This window comes from Falco naumanni, unplaced genomic scaffold (genome assembly GCF_017639655.2).
Source record: "Falco naumanni isolate bFalNau1 unplaced genomic scaffold, bFalNau1.pat scaffold_426_arrow_pat_ctg1, whole genome shotgun sequence".
NCBI classification, from domain to species: Eukaryota; Metazoa; Chordata; class Aves; order Falconiformes; family Falconidae; genus Falco; species Falco naumanni.
In genome coordinates this window covers 1-16,916 of record NW_024427493.1, presented here as the reverse complement: position 1 = coordinate 16,916, position 16,916 = coordinate 1, and the positions used below count along the sequence as shown (strand labels likewise).

The window sequence follows — 16,916 nt, the reverse complement described above, 5'->3', positions numbered from 1 at the left end:
GTAGGTGTGGGCCATGTCCCCATCGCATACGTGTGCACATGTGACATGTGTCCCGGCACACACGTGTGTAGGTGTGGGCTGTGTCCCCATCACATACATGTGCACATGTGACATGTGTCCCAGCACACGCGTGTGTAGGTGTGGGCTGTGTCCCCATCACATACGTGTGCACATGTGACATGTGTCCCGGCACACGCGTGTGTAGGTGTGGGCTGTGTCCCCATCACATACGTGTGCACATGTGACATGTGTCCTGGCACACACGTGGCACGCGGGTGACCCAGCCGCAGGCGCAGGGATGAAGGTGCCAGAAATAACCGCGGGGGGGGGGGGGGAGGGGGGGGGGATTACAGCACCCGCGTGCCGGGGGGGGGGGGGGGGGGGGGGAGGGGCACACAGTGGGGGTGGGGCCACACCGTGGGGGGTGTATGTGACACTGGGGGGGGGGTGTCACTGGGGGGTGTCACAGGGTGGGGGTGACACAGGGTGTGGCTGTCGCCCCACTTTCCCCCCCACACACACTTTCCCACCCCTCCCCCACCCCACACGTGTCTGCGCTGCCCGGAGGGGGGGGAGGGGGGGGATTATCCCGGTTTTACCCCCGGGGGATTAACGGGGCCGCGGGGGATGATGGGAGCGGGGTGGGGGGTATCTGGGCCAGCCCCTCCCCCCACCCACGAATCCAGGTCCATGGGACACCCCACCCCCCACCCCTGGAGACAAACACCCCCAGGGACCCCCCACCCATGGACCCAGGGACCCCACCCAGGACCCCCACCCATGGACCCAGGGACCCCCCACCCAGGACCCCCACCCATGGACCCAGGGACCCCCCACCCAGGACCCCCACCCATGGACCCAGGGACCCCCCACCCAGGGCCCCCCACCCATGGACCCAGGGACCCCCCACCCATGGACCCAGGGACCCTCCACCCAGGACCCCCCACCCATGGACCCAGGGACCCCCCCACCCATGGACCCAGGGACCCTCCACCCAGGACCCCCCACCCATGGACCCAGGGACCCCCCACCCAGGACCCCCACCCATGGACCCAGGGACCCCCCACCCAGGGCCCCCCACCCATGGACCCAGGGACCCCACCCAGGACTCCCACCCAGGGACCCAGGGACCCCCCACCCAGGACTCCCCACCCAGGGACCCAGGGACCCCCCCACCCAGGACTCCCCACCCAGGGACCCCCCCCCTCACGTCCATCCCCCCCCCTCCCGCTCTCACCCCTCTTCCCTCACAGGTGGTGGCCCTCCACCCTGCGGACCCCCTGGTCCCTGTCCCACCATGGTGGCATCACTGGACCCCCCTGGACCCCCCCGCCGCCTCCCGCCACGGCCCCCCAGGGCCTGAGGACCCCCTGCCTCGTCCCCAACAGCCACGTCCTGCCCTGGACCATGTGGCCTCGTGGTGGCTTCTCCCACGGTGGCAGCACCCGTGGGGACGTGACCTGTGGTGGCGCCTCCCATGGTGACTTTTTCTGTGGTGGCTTCTGCCACGGAGGTATCTCCTACCGTGACATCTTCCATGGTGACATCTCCCACGGTGGTGGCATCTCCCACAACGACGTCTCCTATGGTGGTGACATCTCCTATGGTGGTGGCATCTCCCAGAAGCGTGACATCTCCCATGGTGGTGGCATCTCCCATGACAGTGTCTCCCACAATGGTGGCATCTCCTACGGTGGTGGCATCTCCCATGACGATGTCTCCCACAGTGGTGGCATCTCCCATGACAGTGTGTCCTATAGTGGTGGCATCTCCCAGAAGAATGGCATCTCCCACGGTGGTGGCTTCTTCCAAAACAACGTCTCCCACAGTGGTGGCATCTCCCACGGTGGTGACATCTCCCACAACATCGTCTCCCATGGTGGTGGCATATCCCATGACAATGTCTCCCATGGTGGTGGCATCTCCCAGAAGAATGGCATCTCCCACGGTGGTGGCGTCTCCCACAGTGGTGGCATCTCTCATGATGGAGTCTCCTATAGTGGTGGCATCTGCTATGGTGGTGGCATCTCCCATGACAGTGTCTCCCATGGTGGTGGCATCTCCCAGAAGAGTGACATCTCCAACAGTGGTGGCATCTCCCATGACGGAGTCTCCTATAGTGGTAGCATCTCCTATGGTGGTGGCATCTCCCAGAAGAGTGACATCTCCCACAGTGGTGGCATCTCCCACGATGGAGTCTCCTATAGTGGTGGCATCTCCTATGGTGGTGGCATCTCCCAGAAGAGTAACATCTCCCACAGTGGTGGCATCTCCCATGACAGAGTCTCCTGTAGTGGTAGCATCTCCCATGGTGGTGGCATCTCCCAGAAGAGTGACATCTCCCACAGTGGTGGCATCTCCCATGACAGAGTCTCCTGTAGTGGTAGCATCTCCTATGGTGGTGGCATCTCCCAGAAGAGTGATATCTCCCACAGTGGTGGCATTTCCCACAACGACGTCTCCCACCGTGGTGGCACCTCCCGTGACAGCACCTTCCCTGGTGGTGGCACCTCCCTTAGCGCCATCTCCCAGGCTGGTGGCATCTCCCACACCGGCAGCACATCCCACGGTGGTGGCACCTCCCACAGCCACGGTGTCACCCAAACCGGCGTCACCTCCCACCGTGGCAGCACCCCCCAGACGGTCGTCCCCTCCTGCCACGGTGCCATCTCCACCAGCTTCCTCCTCCGCCTCTCCCACCACCCCCGGTGGCCCCCCCACCTCCTCCTGCTCCTGCTCCTCCTCCTCCTCCTGCGCCCGTCCCCAGCGCACGGGGCCACCTTCAAGGTGGGGGTGATGGGTCCCTGGACCTGCGACCCCGTCCTGGCCCGGGCGCTGCCGGAGGTGGCCTCCCGCTTGGCCGTGGCCCGTCTCAACCGCGACCCGGCGCTCAACCAAGGCTACTGGTGGGACGCGGTGGTGCTGGGTGAGGCGTGCCGGACCCCCCAGGCGGTGGCGGGGCTGCTCAGCGCCGAGCGCTACGCCACGGGGCTGGTGGGACCCCTCAGCCCGGCCACCTGCGGCGCCGCCGGGCTCCTGGCGGCCGCCTGGAACAAGCCCCTGGTCTCCTGGGCCTGCCTGGGCGAGGCGGAGGGCGCGGACACCTTGGTGACCCCCCTGCCCGAGCCCGCGGGGGTCCTCCACGCCGTCCTCCGCTTCTTCCGCTGGGCCCACGTGGCCGTGGTGTCGGCACCCGGGGACCTGTGGCGGGAGGTGGGGCAGGGGCTGGCCCAGGAGCTGCGGGCGCGGGGGCTGCCCGTCACGGTCGTCACCACCACCGGCGCCCGCGGAGAGGAGGCCCGCGAGGCTCTGAGGAGGGTGAAGAGGGCCGACGGCGTCAGAGGTGAGGGGGTGGGGGAAGGGGGGGAAGGGCGGGTGGGCGGAGGCGGTGGGCATGGGTGGGGGGAGGAAGGGTGGATGAGGAAGGATGGATGGATGGAGATGGTGGGTGTGGGTGGATGGATGGAGATGGAGATGGTGGGCGTGGGTGGATGGAGATGGAGATGGTGGGCGTGGGTGGATGGAGGATGGATGGATGGAGATGGTGGGCGCGGGTGGATGGATGGAGATGGAGATGGTGGGTGTGGGTGGATGGAGATGGAGATGGTGGGCGTGGGTGGATGGAGGATGGATGGATGGAGATGGTGGGTGTGGGTGGATGGATGGAGATGGAGATGGTGGGTGTGGGTGGATGGATGGAGATGGAGATGGTGGGTGTGGGTGGATGGATGGAGATGGAGATGGTGGGCGTGGATGGATGGAGGATGGATGGATGGAGGAAGGATGGATGGAGATGGAGGGCGTGGGTGGATGGATGGAGATGGAGATGGTGTGCGTGGGTGGATGGAGGATGGATGGATGGAGATGGTGGGTGTGGGTGGATGGAGGATGGATGGATGGAGATGGTGGGCGTGGGTGGATGGAGGATGGATGGATGGAGATGGTGGGCGTGGGTGGATGGAGGATGGATGGATGGAGATGGTGGGGCGTGGGTGGATGGATGGAGATGGAGATGGTGGGCGTGGGTGGATGGAGATGGAGATGGTGGGCGTGGGTGGATGGAGGATGGATGGATGGAGATGGTGGGCGTGGGTGGATGTATGGAGATGGAGATGGTGGGCATGGATGGATGGAGGATGGATGGATGGAGATGGTGGGCGTGGGTGGATGGAGGATGGATGGATGGAGATGGTGGGCGTGGGTGGATGGATGGAGATGGAGATGGTGGGTGTGGGTGGATGGAGATGGAGATGGTGGGCGTGGGTGGATGGATGGAGATGGAGATGGTGGGCGTGGGTGGATGGATGGAGATGGAGATGGTGGGCGTGGGTGGATGGATGGAGATGGAGATGGTGGGCGTGGGTGGATGGATGGAGATGGAGATGGTGGGCGTGGGTGGATGGATGGAGATGGAGATGGTGGGTGTGGGTGGATGGATGGAGATGGAGATGGTGGGTGTGGGTGGATGGATGGAGATGGAGATGGTGGGTGTGGGTGGATGGAGATGGAGATGGTGGGCGTGGGTGGATGGAGGATGGATGGATGGAGATGGTGGGCGTGGGTGGATGGAGGATGGATGGATGGAGATGGTGGGCGTGGGTGGATCGATGGAGATGGAGATGGTGGGCGTGGATGGAGGAAGGATGGATGGATGCAGATGGGGGCATGGGTGGATGGAGGATGGATGGATGAGGTAGGATGGATGGATGGAGATGGTGGGTGTGGGTGGACGGAGGATGAATGGATGGAGATGGGGGCGTGGGTGGATGGAGGATGGATGGATGGAGGAAGGATGGATGGAGATGGTGGACATGCATGGATGGAGGAAGGGTGGATGGAAGTGGATGGAGGTAGGAGAGGAAGGATGGGAGGAGATGGTGGACATGGAAGGAGATGGTGAACGTGGGTGGAAAAAGGGTGGATGAAGGACGGATGGAGGTGGATGAAGGTGGGTGGGCGAAGGACAGAGCAGGTGGCCCAGGACGAAGACAGCCCCCACACCAGCTGCCGGTTGCCTGGGGGTCTCCAGCCGGCGCCGGGTGCCGGCAGGGGGTGGGGCGCCCCCAGCGTGACGCCCCCTCCCCTCCCCCACAGTGGTGGTGATGTGCATGCACTCGGTGCTGCTGGGCGGCGAGGAGCAGCGGGTCCTCCTGGAGGAGGTGGAGGAGATGGGCATGGCCGACGGCACCTACGTCTTCATCCCCTACGACGCCCTGACCTTCCCCCTGCCCTACCGGCGCCTGCCCTACCCCGTCCTGGCCAACAACACCAAGCTGCGCCTGGCCTACGACGCCGTCCTCACCGTCACCATCGACTCGCCCCACCTCACCTTCCACGAGGCCCTGCAGCAGGCCAAGGAGGCCTACGAGATCCCCGCGCACATCGACCCCACCGAGGTGGGCTGGGGGGGCACGTCCGTGGGGTGGGGGGCACGTCCGTGGGGTGAGGGACACGTCTGTGGGGTGAGGGACACGTCCATGGGGTGAAGGAGACATCCATGGGGTGAGGGACACGTCCATGGGGGTGAAGGAGACATCCATGGGGTGAGGGACACGTCCGTGGGGTGAGGGACACGTCCACCGGGTGAAGGAGACATCCATGGGGTGAGGGACACGTCCATGGGGTGAAGGAGACATCCATGGGGTGAGGGACACGTCTATGGGGTGAAGGAGACATCCATGGGGTGAGGGACACGTCCACGGGGTGAAGGAGACATCCATGGGGTGAGGGACACGTCCACGGGGTGAAGGAGACATCCATGGGGTGAGGGACACGTCTACGGGGTGAAGGAGACATCCATGGGGTGAGGGACATGTCCATGGGGTGAGGGACACATCCACGGGGTGAAGGAGACGTCCATGGGGTGAGGGACACGTCCATGGGGTTGGGTTGGGAGCCAGCAGGTCTTATGGGTCAGACGTGTGGTGGGGCCACTGGTGGAGAATGTGGCCAGTGTGGCTTGTGGGGAGGTGGCTGTGGCTTGTAGGCATCAGAGGGAGGTGGCCATGGCCATGGGGGTGGGGTGGGGGTGACAGTGGCCAACAGCTCTGGGTTGAGTTGCCCACAGCCAACGAGCTTGGGTGGGGATGGCCGTGGCCGGTGGCGTTGTCCTCTGGCTGTCCCCATGGCCCATGGACCTGCTGGTGGCACCTCAGCACCCCCTGACACCCCCTCCCCCCACAGGTCCACCCCCTCTTTGCCACCATCTACAACTCCATCTACTTCTTGGCCAAGGCGGTGGAGGCCACGCGGCAAACGGGCCGTTGGGTGATGGGCACCAGCGTAGCCGAGAACGCCCGCGGGTTCCAGCTGGAGGGCTTCTGCCAACCCTTCTCCGTCACCGAGGACGGGGATGTCACCGTCCCCTACGTGGTGTTGGACACGGACAACAAAGGGGACAAGTTGTGGCCCGTCTACGGGCTGGAGCCGGGCACGCGGGGTTTGAGCCACCGCGGCCACAGTGTCCACTGGCCCCACAGCTCCAGCCCCGGCACCGACGACGGCTGTTGGTTTGACTCAAGCTCCATCTGCAACGGGGGTGAGTGGCCACCAGCATGGACCTTCTCCCACCTCTCTCCATCTGTCCGTGGATGACCAGTTGGACCCACAGGTGGCCAACTTGACCAGTTGGACCCACAGGTGGCCAACTGGTTGGCCAAGGGGGGTGTCTGGCCAACCCTCTGGCCATCCCTCCACCCGCTCCCACCTCCACTGCTCCGTTGGGTTGTCCACCCGCCCCTCCCTCCATCCCTCCTTCCATCCATCTGTCTGTCCACCCGTCCATCCATCCATAGGTGGCCGTGGCTGACCAGAGGTGGCCACAGGTGACAATCATGGTGGACATCCATGGCCATAAGCAGTTATAATAGGTGGCCGTGGCTGACCAGAGGTGGCCACAGGTGACAATCATGGTGGACATCCATGGCCATAAGCAGTCATAATAAGTGGCTGACCAGAGGTGGCCACAGATGACAATCATGGTGGACATCCATGGCCATAAGCAGTCATAGGTGGTCATGGCTGACCAGAGGTGGCCACAGGTGACAATCATGGTGGACATCCATGGCCATAAGCAGTCATAATAAGTGGCTGACCAGAGGTGGCCACAGATGACAATCATGGTGGACATCCATGGCCATAAGCAGTCATAGGTGGTCGTGGCTGACCAGAGGTGGCCACAGGTGACAATCATGGTGGACATCCATGGCCATAAGCAGTCATAGGTGGCCGTGGCTGACCAGAGGTGGCCACAGATGACAATCATGGTGGACATCCATGGCCATAAGCAGTCATAATAGGTGGCCGTGGCTGACCAGAGGTGGCCACAGGTGACAATCATGGTGGACATCCATGGCCATAAGCAGTCATAATAAGTGGCTGACCAGAGGTGGCCACAGATGACAATCATGGTGGACATCCATGGCCATAAGCAGTCATAGGTGGCCATGGCTGACCAGAGGTGGCCACAGATGACAATCATGGTGGACATCCATGGCCATAAGCAGTCATAATAGGTGGCCGTGGCTGACCAGAGGTGGCCACAGGTGACAATCATGGTGGACATCCATGGCCATAAGCAGTCATAATAAGTGGCTGACCAGAGGTGGCCACAGATGACAATCATGGTGGACATCCATGGCCATAAGCAGTCATAGGTGGTCGTGGCTGACCAGAGGTGGCCACAGGTGACAATCATGGTGGACATCCATGGCCATAAGCAGTCATAATAAGTGGCTGACCAGAGGTGGCCACAGATGACAATCATGGTGGACATCCATGGCCATAAGCAGTCATAGGTGGTCGTGGCTGACCAGAGGTGGCCACAGGTGACAATCATGGTGGACATCCATGGCCATAAGCAGTCATAATAAGTGGCTGACCAGAGGTGGCCACAGATGACAATCATGGTGGACATCCATGGCCATAAGCAGTCATAGGTGGCCGTGGCTGACCAGAGGTGGCCACAGGTGACAATCATGGTGGACATCCATGGCCATAAGCAGTCATAATAAGTGGCTGACCAGAGGTGGCCACAGATGACAATCATGGTGGACATCCATGGCCATAAGCAGTCATAGGTGGTCGTGGCTGACCAGAGGTGGCCACAGGTGACAATCATGGTGGACATCCATGGCCATAAGCAGTCATAGGTGGCCGTGGCTGACCAGGGGTGACCACAGGTGACAATCATGGTGGACATCCATGGCCATAAGCAGTCATAGTAGGTGGCCGTGGCTGACCAGAGGTGGCCACAGGTGACAATCATGGTGGACATCCATGGCCATAAGCAATCATAATAGGTGGCTGTGGCTGACCAGAGGTGGCCACAGATGACAATCATGGTGGACATCCATGGCCATAAGCAGTCATAGGTGGCCGTGGCTGACCAGAGGTGGCCACAGGTGACAATCATGGTGGACATCCATGGCCATAAGCAGTCATAATAAGTGGCTGACCAGAGGTGGCCACAGATGACAATCATGGTGGACATCCATGGCCATAAGCAGTCATAGGTGGCTGTGGCTGACCAGAGGTGGCCACAGGTGACAATCATGGTGGACATCCATGGCCATAAGCAGTCATAGGTGGCCGTGGCTGACCAGAGGTGGCCACAGGTGACAATCATGGTGGACATCCATGGCCATAAGCAGTCATAGGTGGCCATGGCTGACCAGGGGTGACCACAGGTGACAATCATGGTGGACATCCATGGCCATAAGCAGTCATAGGTGGCCGTGGCTGACCAGAGGTGGCCACAGGTGACAATCATGGTGGACATCCATGGCCATAAGCAGTCATAGGTGGCCATGGCTGACCAGGGGTGACCACAGGTGACAATCATGGTGGACATCCATGGCCATAAGCAGTCATAATAAGTGGCTGACCAGAGGTGGCCACAGATGACAATCATGGTGGACATCCATGGCCATAAGCAGTCATAGGTGGCTGTGGCTGACCAGAGGTGGCCACAGGTGACAATCATGGTGGACATCCATGGCCATAAGCAGTCATAGGTGGCCGTGGCTGACCAGAGGTGGCCACAGGTGACAATCATGGTGGACATCCATGGCCATAAGCAGTCATAGGTGGCCATGGCTGACCAGGGGTGACCACAGGTGACAATCATGGTGGACATCCATGGCCATAAGCAGTCATAGGTGGCCGTGGCTGACCAGAGGTGGCCACAGGTGACAATCATGGTGGACATCCATGGCCATAAGCAGTCATAGGTGGCCATGGCTGACCAGGGGTGACCACAGGTGACAATCATGGTGGACATCCATGGCCATAAGCAGTCATAATAGGTGGCCATGGGTGGCCACGGGTGACCATGGTGGGCATCCATGAACCGTAAGCAGTCATAGGTGGCCATGGATTCCTGGGTGACCATGACCCACCACGGGAGGCCAGGGTGGCTCCGCTAGGCCGTGTCCCCCCTTCATTCCGCTCCTCTCTCCGGCACAGGGATGGACGCCACCTTCGTCCTCCTCATGTTTGTCCTCATCTCTGCCCTCATCGCGGCGGGGGCTGCCCTCGCCTGCTTCATCAGGTGGGTGCCACCACCTCATGGGGTGAAGGAGACATCCATGGGGTGAGGGACACCTCATGGGGGGCGCTGGGGGGCCCAGGGGGGGACCTCGGGGAGGTTCAGGGTCCCTGGGGGGCCACCTCAGCAGCTTCCGCGTCCCCTCCCCGCAGGCGCCGCATCCAGCAGGCCCAGCTGATGAAGGGCCCCAATAAGATCATCCTCACCATGGAGGACTTGACCTTCATCAACACCCAGAGCAGCAAGCAGGTGAGGGGTGGGGGGGCTCTGTTGGGATGTCTTCTGTGGTGGCCATGGTGGCCCAGGGACCTGACAGCCCCAGAAGTGACCAGAAAGGAGACCCTGTGTCCTGGGGTCTGTGCCATGGTCAGTCTTGGCCTTGAGAGGAGGTCCATGGGCTGGTGGGACCCCATGGGTGACATATTCTGTGTGGCTGGTGAGTCCCCATGGCCTGGTGTCCTCCCCTATAGCTGAGGAGACCTATGGCCTCCTCATATGGACACTTGGAGTGACATGTCTCCAGTGTCCCTGTGTCCCAAGGTGATCCTGTGACCTTGGGAGGTGACCTACAGGCCCATGGGTCCCCATGGGTGGTGGTGTCCCATTGGGTGACCCCATGGGTGATCCATCCCAGCGGGTGGTGGTGTCTTAGCAGGTGACCCCGTGGGTGATCCATCCCAGCGGGTGACCCCATGGGTGGTGGTGTCCCAGCGGGTGACCCCGTGGGTGATCCATCCCAACGGATGATGGGTCCCCATGGGTGAAGTCCCCCCCAGAGCCAGGCTCTGCCCCTGGGGAGAAGGTCCATGGGGTGGTGGGTCCCCATGGGTGACGTAACCCCTTGGGTGCCGTGTCCCCACGGGTGACACCCTGACCTGTCACCACAGGTGGGTGGCAGCAACGCCAGCCTGGCCGGCTGTAGCGGGGGGGACGCCAAGAGTGTCAAGAGCGTGGTGGCAGCCCCCGACAACACCAACGTGGCCATCGCCGAGGTAAGGCGCCCCCTCCCCCCATTCCCCCTACCCGTGCCCCTCCCCCACCCCGTCACCCTCCCCGTCACCCCCGCCACCCCCACCCCACCCCCCCCCTCCCCCCACCCGCCACCTCCGGGGGCGACAAGGCAGGGCCACCACCATAGGGACAACACGCACCACCACCACCCCCCCGCCCCCGGTGTCCTCCACCACGGGTGGAGTGGGGGTGGGGAACCGCCCCTCCCCCCCCAGCACCCCGGCTGTGATTGACAGCTGCCCCCGCCCTTTCCCGCAGGGAGCCGGTACCCAGAAGGCCACCAGCCACCTCCCCCTCCTCCTCCTTTTGTTTAACCAGCAGGGCCTTGTCGCCTCCGTGCAGGTAAGTTGGAAGCGAAAATCCCACCGTTTCACCCCAAAACTGGCCCTTCTGCCCTCCCCCCACCCCACCCCACCCCATCCCATCCCCCCCCCGCCCCAACCGGGGCAAAAAAAAGGGGTGGGGGGAGGGTGCTTCTGGGTGAGCGGATGAAGGTTCTCCAGTGTTTTCTAGTAGGGTTGCGTGTTGGGGTGGGGGCGTGGGGGGAGGGGGAGGAGCGGCCCTGGTGTCCCCCGGGGTGGTGGGGTGGGGCTGGTCGTGGGGGTGCTCGGAGCTCACCCACTCTGCCCCTCCCCGCCCCCAGGGCGACTGGGTCTGGCTGAAGAAGTTCCCTGGAGACCAGCACAGCGAGGTGAAACCGGCCACCAAGCTGGCCTTCTGCAAGGTGAGGGGTCATGGTGGGACACCGCTGGGCCATGGTAGGACACTGTTGGGCCATGGTGGGACACCGTTGGGTCATGGGGACACTGTTGGGTTATGGTGGGACACTGTTGGGCCACGGTGGGACACCGTTGGGTCATGGGGACACTGTTGGGTCATGGTGGGACACCACTGGACCATGGTAGGACACTGTTGGGTCATGGTGGGACACTGTTGGGCCATGGTGGGACACCACTGGACCATGGTAGGACACTGTTGGGTCATGGTGGGACACTGTTGGGCCATGGTGGGACACCGTTGGGTCATGGGGACACTGTTGGGTCATGGTGGGACACTGTTGGGTCATGGTGGGACACCGTTGGGTCATGGGGAAACCGTTGGGCCATGGTGGGACACTGTTGGGCCATGGTGGGACACTGTTGGGCCATGGTGGGACACTGTTGGGTCATGGTGGGACACCATTGGGTCATGGTGGGACACCGCTGGGCCATGGTAGGACACTGTTGGGCCATGGTGGGACACCGTTGGGTCATGGGGACACTGTTGGGTCATGGTGGGACACTGTTGGGCCATGGTGGGACACCGTTGGGTCATGGGGACACTGTTGGGTCATGGTGGGACACCACTGGACCATGGTAGGACACTGTTGGGTCATGGTGGGACACTGTTGGGCCATGGTGGGACACCACTGGACCATGGTAGGACACTGTTGGGTCATGGTGGGACACTGTTGGGTCATGGTGGGACACCGTTGGGTCATGGGGAAACCGTTGGGCCATGGTGGGACACTGTTGGGCCATGGTGGGACACCGTTGGGCCATGGTGGGACACTGTTGGGCCATGGTGGGACACTGTTGGGTCATGGTGGGACACTGTTGGGCCATGGTGGGACACCGTTGGCTCATGGGGAAACCGTTGGGCCATGGTGGGACACTGTTGGGTCATGGTGGGACACCACTGGACCATGGGGACACCGTTGGGCCATGGTAGGACACTTGGGTCATGGTGGGACACTGTTGGGCCATGGTGGGACACCGTTGGGTCATGGTGGGACACCGCTGGGCCATGGAGGGACACTGTTGGGTCATGGGGGACACCACTGTTGCTTGGGGGACAATGTTGGGCCATGGGGTGACATTGCTGGGCCATGGGGGACAGTGCAGGACCATAGAAGGCCACAGGGGTAAACACCAGGCCATGGTGGGACAAGGCCAGGCCACGAGGGGACACCACCAGGCCCCAGGGACAATGCTGGGCCCTGTCCAACGTGTCCTTTGGCCTGGGACAGCTGCGTGACCTGCGCCACGAGAACGTCAACCTCTTCTTGGGCTTCTTCCACGACTGCGGCATCTTCGCCATTGTCTCGGAGCACTGCTCCCGCGGTAGCCTGGAGGACCTGCTGCGCAACGAGGACATGAAGCTCGACTGGATGTTCAAGTCCTCCCTCCTCATCGACCTCATCAAGGTGACAAGTGGAGGGCACGCGGGGGGGGACGTGGCAGTAAGCGTAAAGGATGTGGGAACGGGAGGTGGCTGTGGTGGGGCTGGTGACCATGGCCATGGTGGCGCTGGTGGCTGTGGCAATGATGGCCATGGCAGTAGACACAGTGTTGGCCACGGTGGTGTTGACCATGGCGGTGTTGACCATGGCAATAGCCACGGTGGTGGCCACCATGGTGTTGACCACAGCGGTGTTGACCATGGCAGTAGCCACGGTGGTGGCCATGATGATGTTGACCATGGTGGTGTTGACAATGGCAGTAGCCACGGTGGTGGCCATGGCAGTGTTGCCCATGGCAGTAGACAGGGTGTTGACCATGGTGGTGTTGACCATGGCCGTGTTGACCATGGCAGTAGCTACAGTGGTGGCCACGATGGTGTTGGCCATGGCAGTTTGACCATGGCAGTAGCCACGGCATTGACCATGGCCGTGTTGACCATGGCAGTAGCCACGGTGGTGGCCACGATGGTGTTGACCATGGCGGTGTTGCCCATGGCAGTAGCTACAGTGGTGGCCACGATGGTGTTGACGATGGCAGTAGCCACGGCGGTGGCCATGGCCGTGTTGACCATGGTGGTGTTGACCATGGCAGTAGCCACGGTGGTGGCCATGATAGTGTTGGCCATGGCAGTTTGACCATGGCAGTAGCCATGGTGGTGGCCACCATGATGTTGACCACAGCGGTGTTGACCATGGCAGTAGCCATGGTGGTGGCCACGGCGGTGTTGACCATGGCAGTAGACAGGGTGTTGACCATGGTGGTGTTGGCCATGGCAGTTTGACCATGGCAGTAGCCACGGTGGTGGCCACCATGGTTTTGCCCATGGCAGTAGCTACAGTGGTGGCCACGATGGTGTTGACGATGGCAGTAGCCACGGTGGTGGCCATGGCGGTGTTGTCCATGGCAGTAGACAGGGTGTTGACCATGGTGGTGTTGACCGTGGTGGTGTTGACCATGGCAGTAGCCACGGTGGTGGCCACGATGCTGTTAACCATGACGGTGTTGACCGTGGCAGTAGCCACACCATTGCCCACGGCACGTTGCCCACCGTGACAACCACCTTGGCATGACCCCGGCTGTCGCTGGGTGGTGACGGCGCGGGTGCCGCGGCCTGTCCCGCAGGGCATGCGGTACCTGCACCACCGCGACGTGGTCCACGGGCGCCTCAAGTCCCGTAACTGCGTGGTGGACGGGCGCTTCGTGCTCAAGGTCACCGACCACGGCTACAACGAGCTGCTGGAGGCCCAGCGCATCCCCTCCCCCACCCCCAAGCCACAGGGTGAGGGCGGGGGCCGGGGGGGGGGGGGGTTGGGCTGGGGGGCGGGGCTAGGCCATGGCGGGTGGGGTCAAGGGGAAGGGGTGGAGCCTATAGGGACTGTTGGGTGGGGGGGATCTAAGGGGGGGTCTCTGGGCTGGAGTTGGGGGCTTTAGCGTTGGGGTGGCACCTGGGGGTGGGGCTTGTGATGGGTGTGGCACATGGAGGCAGGGCTTCAGTGCCTGGGGGTGGAGCTTGCAGGTGGGGCGTGGCCACTCCCACCCATCCCCTGTTGAGGGTGGCGGTGTCTCCAGCAGTGGGTGTGGCCTCCTAGAGGAGGCGTGGTCAATAGCTATGGGTGTGGTCTCCTAGGGGGCGTGGTCTCCAAAAGGGGGCGCGGTTTTCTATAGGGGCTGTGACTACACCATCAGGTGCCCCCACCACCCAAGGGCGGGTGGCCAGGGTAGGTGGGTGTCCGGGTGGGTGTGGTTTGGAAGGGGGCGGGCGTGGCTTTGGAGTGGGCGTGTGCGACCGTGGCCACGCCCACCGCGCAGAGCGCCTGTGGACGGCTCCGGAGCTGCTGCGGGACGCGGCCCTGGAGCGTCGCGGCTCCTTCCGAGGGGACATCTACGGCATCGGGATCATCATGCAGGAGGTCATCTGCCGCAGCGGCCCCTACTGCATGCTGGGACTGCCCCCTGAAGGTACCCCAGTGCCCCCAGTCTCCGCCCAGTGCCCCCAGTCACCGCCCAGTGCCCCCAGTCACCACCCAGTAACGCCTCCAGGACACCCACAACCCACCACCCCCACACGCCTGCGCTCCCCCAGGACCCCCCTAACCAGGTATCTCCAGGAACATCCCCCCCAGTACCTCCGGGACCACCCCCCAGTACCGCCAGGACCCCCCCCAAGGTATCTCCAGGACCGCCCCCCCCCCCCCAGGTATCTCCAGGACCTCCAGGTATCTCCAGGAACATCCCCCCCAGTATCTCCAGGAACATTCCCCCCAGTATCTCCAGGAACATCTCCCCCAGTAACTCCAGGACCCCCCTCCCCAGGTATCCCCAGACCCCCCCCAATACCTCCAGGACCCCCCCAGACACCCCTCACCCCCCCCCAGCTGATGACCACCAGCACCTCTGGCCCTCCATGACACCTCGGTTGACCCCACCCCCACCGCCAGCCCCTCCCCGCCCACCCCCCACCCCCAGCCCCCCCTGGTGACGCGGTGTCCTGGTGTCCCCAGAGATCATCGAGAAGGTGAGGCGACCCCCCCCCGCTGTGCCGCCCGGCGGTCTCGGCCGACCAAGCGCCGCTGGAGTGCATCCACCTGATGAAGGAGTGCTGGAACGAGCAGCCCGAGCGGCGGCCCACCATCGACCAGATCTTCGACCAGGTGGGACCGGGGACACACACACACCAGTGTGGGGTTGGGTGGCACCAGTGTGGGGTTGGGTGGCACCAGTGTGGGGTCTGAGGTGGTGGGACCAGTGTGGGGTTTGAGGTGGTGGCACCAGTGTGGGGTTGGGTGGCACCAGCGTGGCGTTTGAGGTGGTGGCACCAGTGTGGGGTTGGGTGGGACCAGTATGGGATGGTGGGACCAGTGTGGGGTTTGGTGGGACCAGTGTGGGGTTTGAGGTGGTGGGACCAGTGTGGGGTTGGGTGGGACCAGTATGGGGTTTGAGGTGGTGGCACCAGTGTGGGGTCGGGTGGGACCAGTATGGGATGGTGGGACCAGTGTGGGGTTTGGTGGGACCAGTGTGGGGTTTGAGGTGGTGGGACCAGTGTGGAGTTGGGTGGCACCAGTGTGGGGTTTGGTGGGACCAGTGTGGGGTTTGAGATGGTGGGACCAGTGTGGGGTTTGGTGGGACCAGTATGGGATGGTGGGACCAGTGTGGGCTTTGGTGGGACCAGTATGGGATGGTGGGACCAGTGTGGGGTTTGGTGGGACCAGTATGGGATGGTGGGACCAGTGTGGGGTTTGAGGTGGTGGGACCAGTGTGGAGTTGGGTGGCACCAGTGTGGGGTTTGGTGGCACCAGTGTGGGGTTTGGTGGCACCAGTGTGGGGTTTGAGATGGTGGGACCAGTGTGGGCTTTGGTGGGACCAGTGTGGGATGGTGGGACCAGTGTGGGCTTTGGTGGGACCAGTATGGGATGGTGGGACCAGTGTGGGCTTTGGTGGGACCAGTATGGGATGGTGGGACCAGTGTGGGGTTTGGTGGGACCAGTATGGGATGATGGGACCAGTGTGGGCTTTGGTGGGACCAGTATGGGATGGTGGGACCAGTGTGGGCTTTGGTGGGACCAGTATGGGATGGTGGGACCAGTGTGGGCTTTGGTGGGACCAGTATGGGATGGTGGGACCAGTGTGGGATGGTGGGACCAGTGTGGTATGGTGGGACCAGTATGGGATGGTGGGACCAGTGTGGGCTTTGGTGGGACCAGTATGGGATGATGGGACCAGTGTGGGCTTTGGTGGGCCCTGTGCTGTGGGGTGACCCTGCGCTGGGGACCTGTGGGCCTGGTGGCCACGCGGCCCCACCACGTTCTGCCCTTCCCCACCCCATGTGTGCCTGGGGGTGTCCCCCCGTGGTGTCTGTTGAGTGGGGGATGGGGGGGGGGGGGGGATTGACCTGCTCCGGGGCGGGGGGTGGGGTGGGGTGGGGTCTCTGGGCCACGGGACCCACCTTGATGCTGGGGTGGGGGGTCCTGGCAGTTCAAGAGCATCAACAAGGGCCGGAAGACCAACATCATCGACTCGATGCTGCGCATGCTGGAGCAGTACTCCAGCAACCTGGAGGACCTCATCCGCGAGCGCACCGAGGAGCTGGAGATCGAGAAGCAGAAGACGGACAAGCTCCTCACCCAGATGTTGCCCCC

General features: G+C 62.9%; 1 protein-coding gene across 1 annotated transcript; it reads left to right on the top strand.

Annotated features, from left to right (window-relative positions):
* Positions 1-1,286: 1,286 nt before the first annotated feature.
* Positions 1,287-16,910, top strand: LOC121082195 (retinal guanylyl cyclase 1-like; the record flags this gene model as incomplete). Its single annotated transcript, XM_040581546.1, is given in 14 exon segments — positions 1,287-3,343; positions 5,095-5,396; positions 6,184-6,538; positions 9,466-9,550; positions 9,700-9,796; positions 10,435-10,539; positions 10,817-10,900; positions 11,202-11,282; positions 12,567-12,743; positions 13,903-14,059; positions 14,590-14,739; positions 15,282-15,304; positions 15,306-15,431; positions 16,753-16,910. Coding segments are annotated over 14 exon segments (3,836 nt in total), but the record flags the coding sequence as incomplete, so codon positions are not given.
* Between the last annotated feature and the right edge of the window lie 6 nt (positions 16,911-16,916).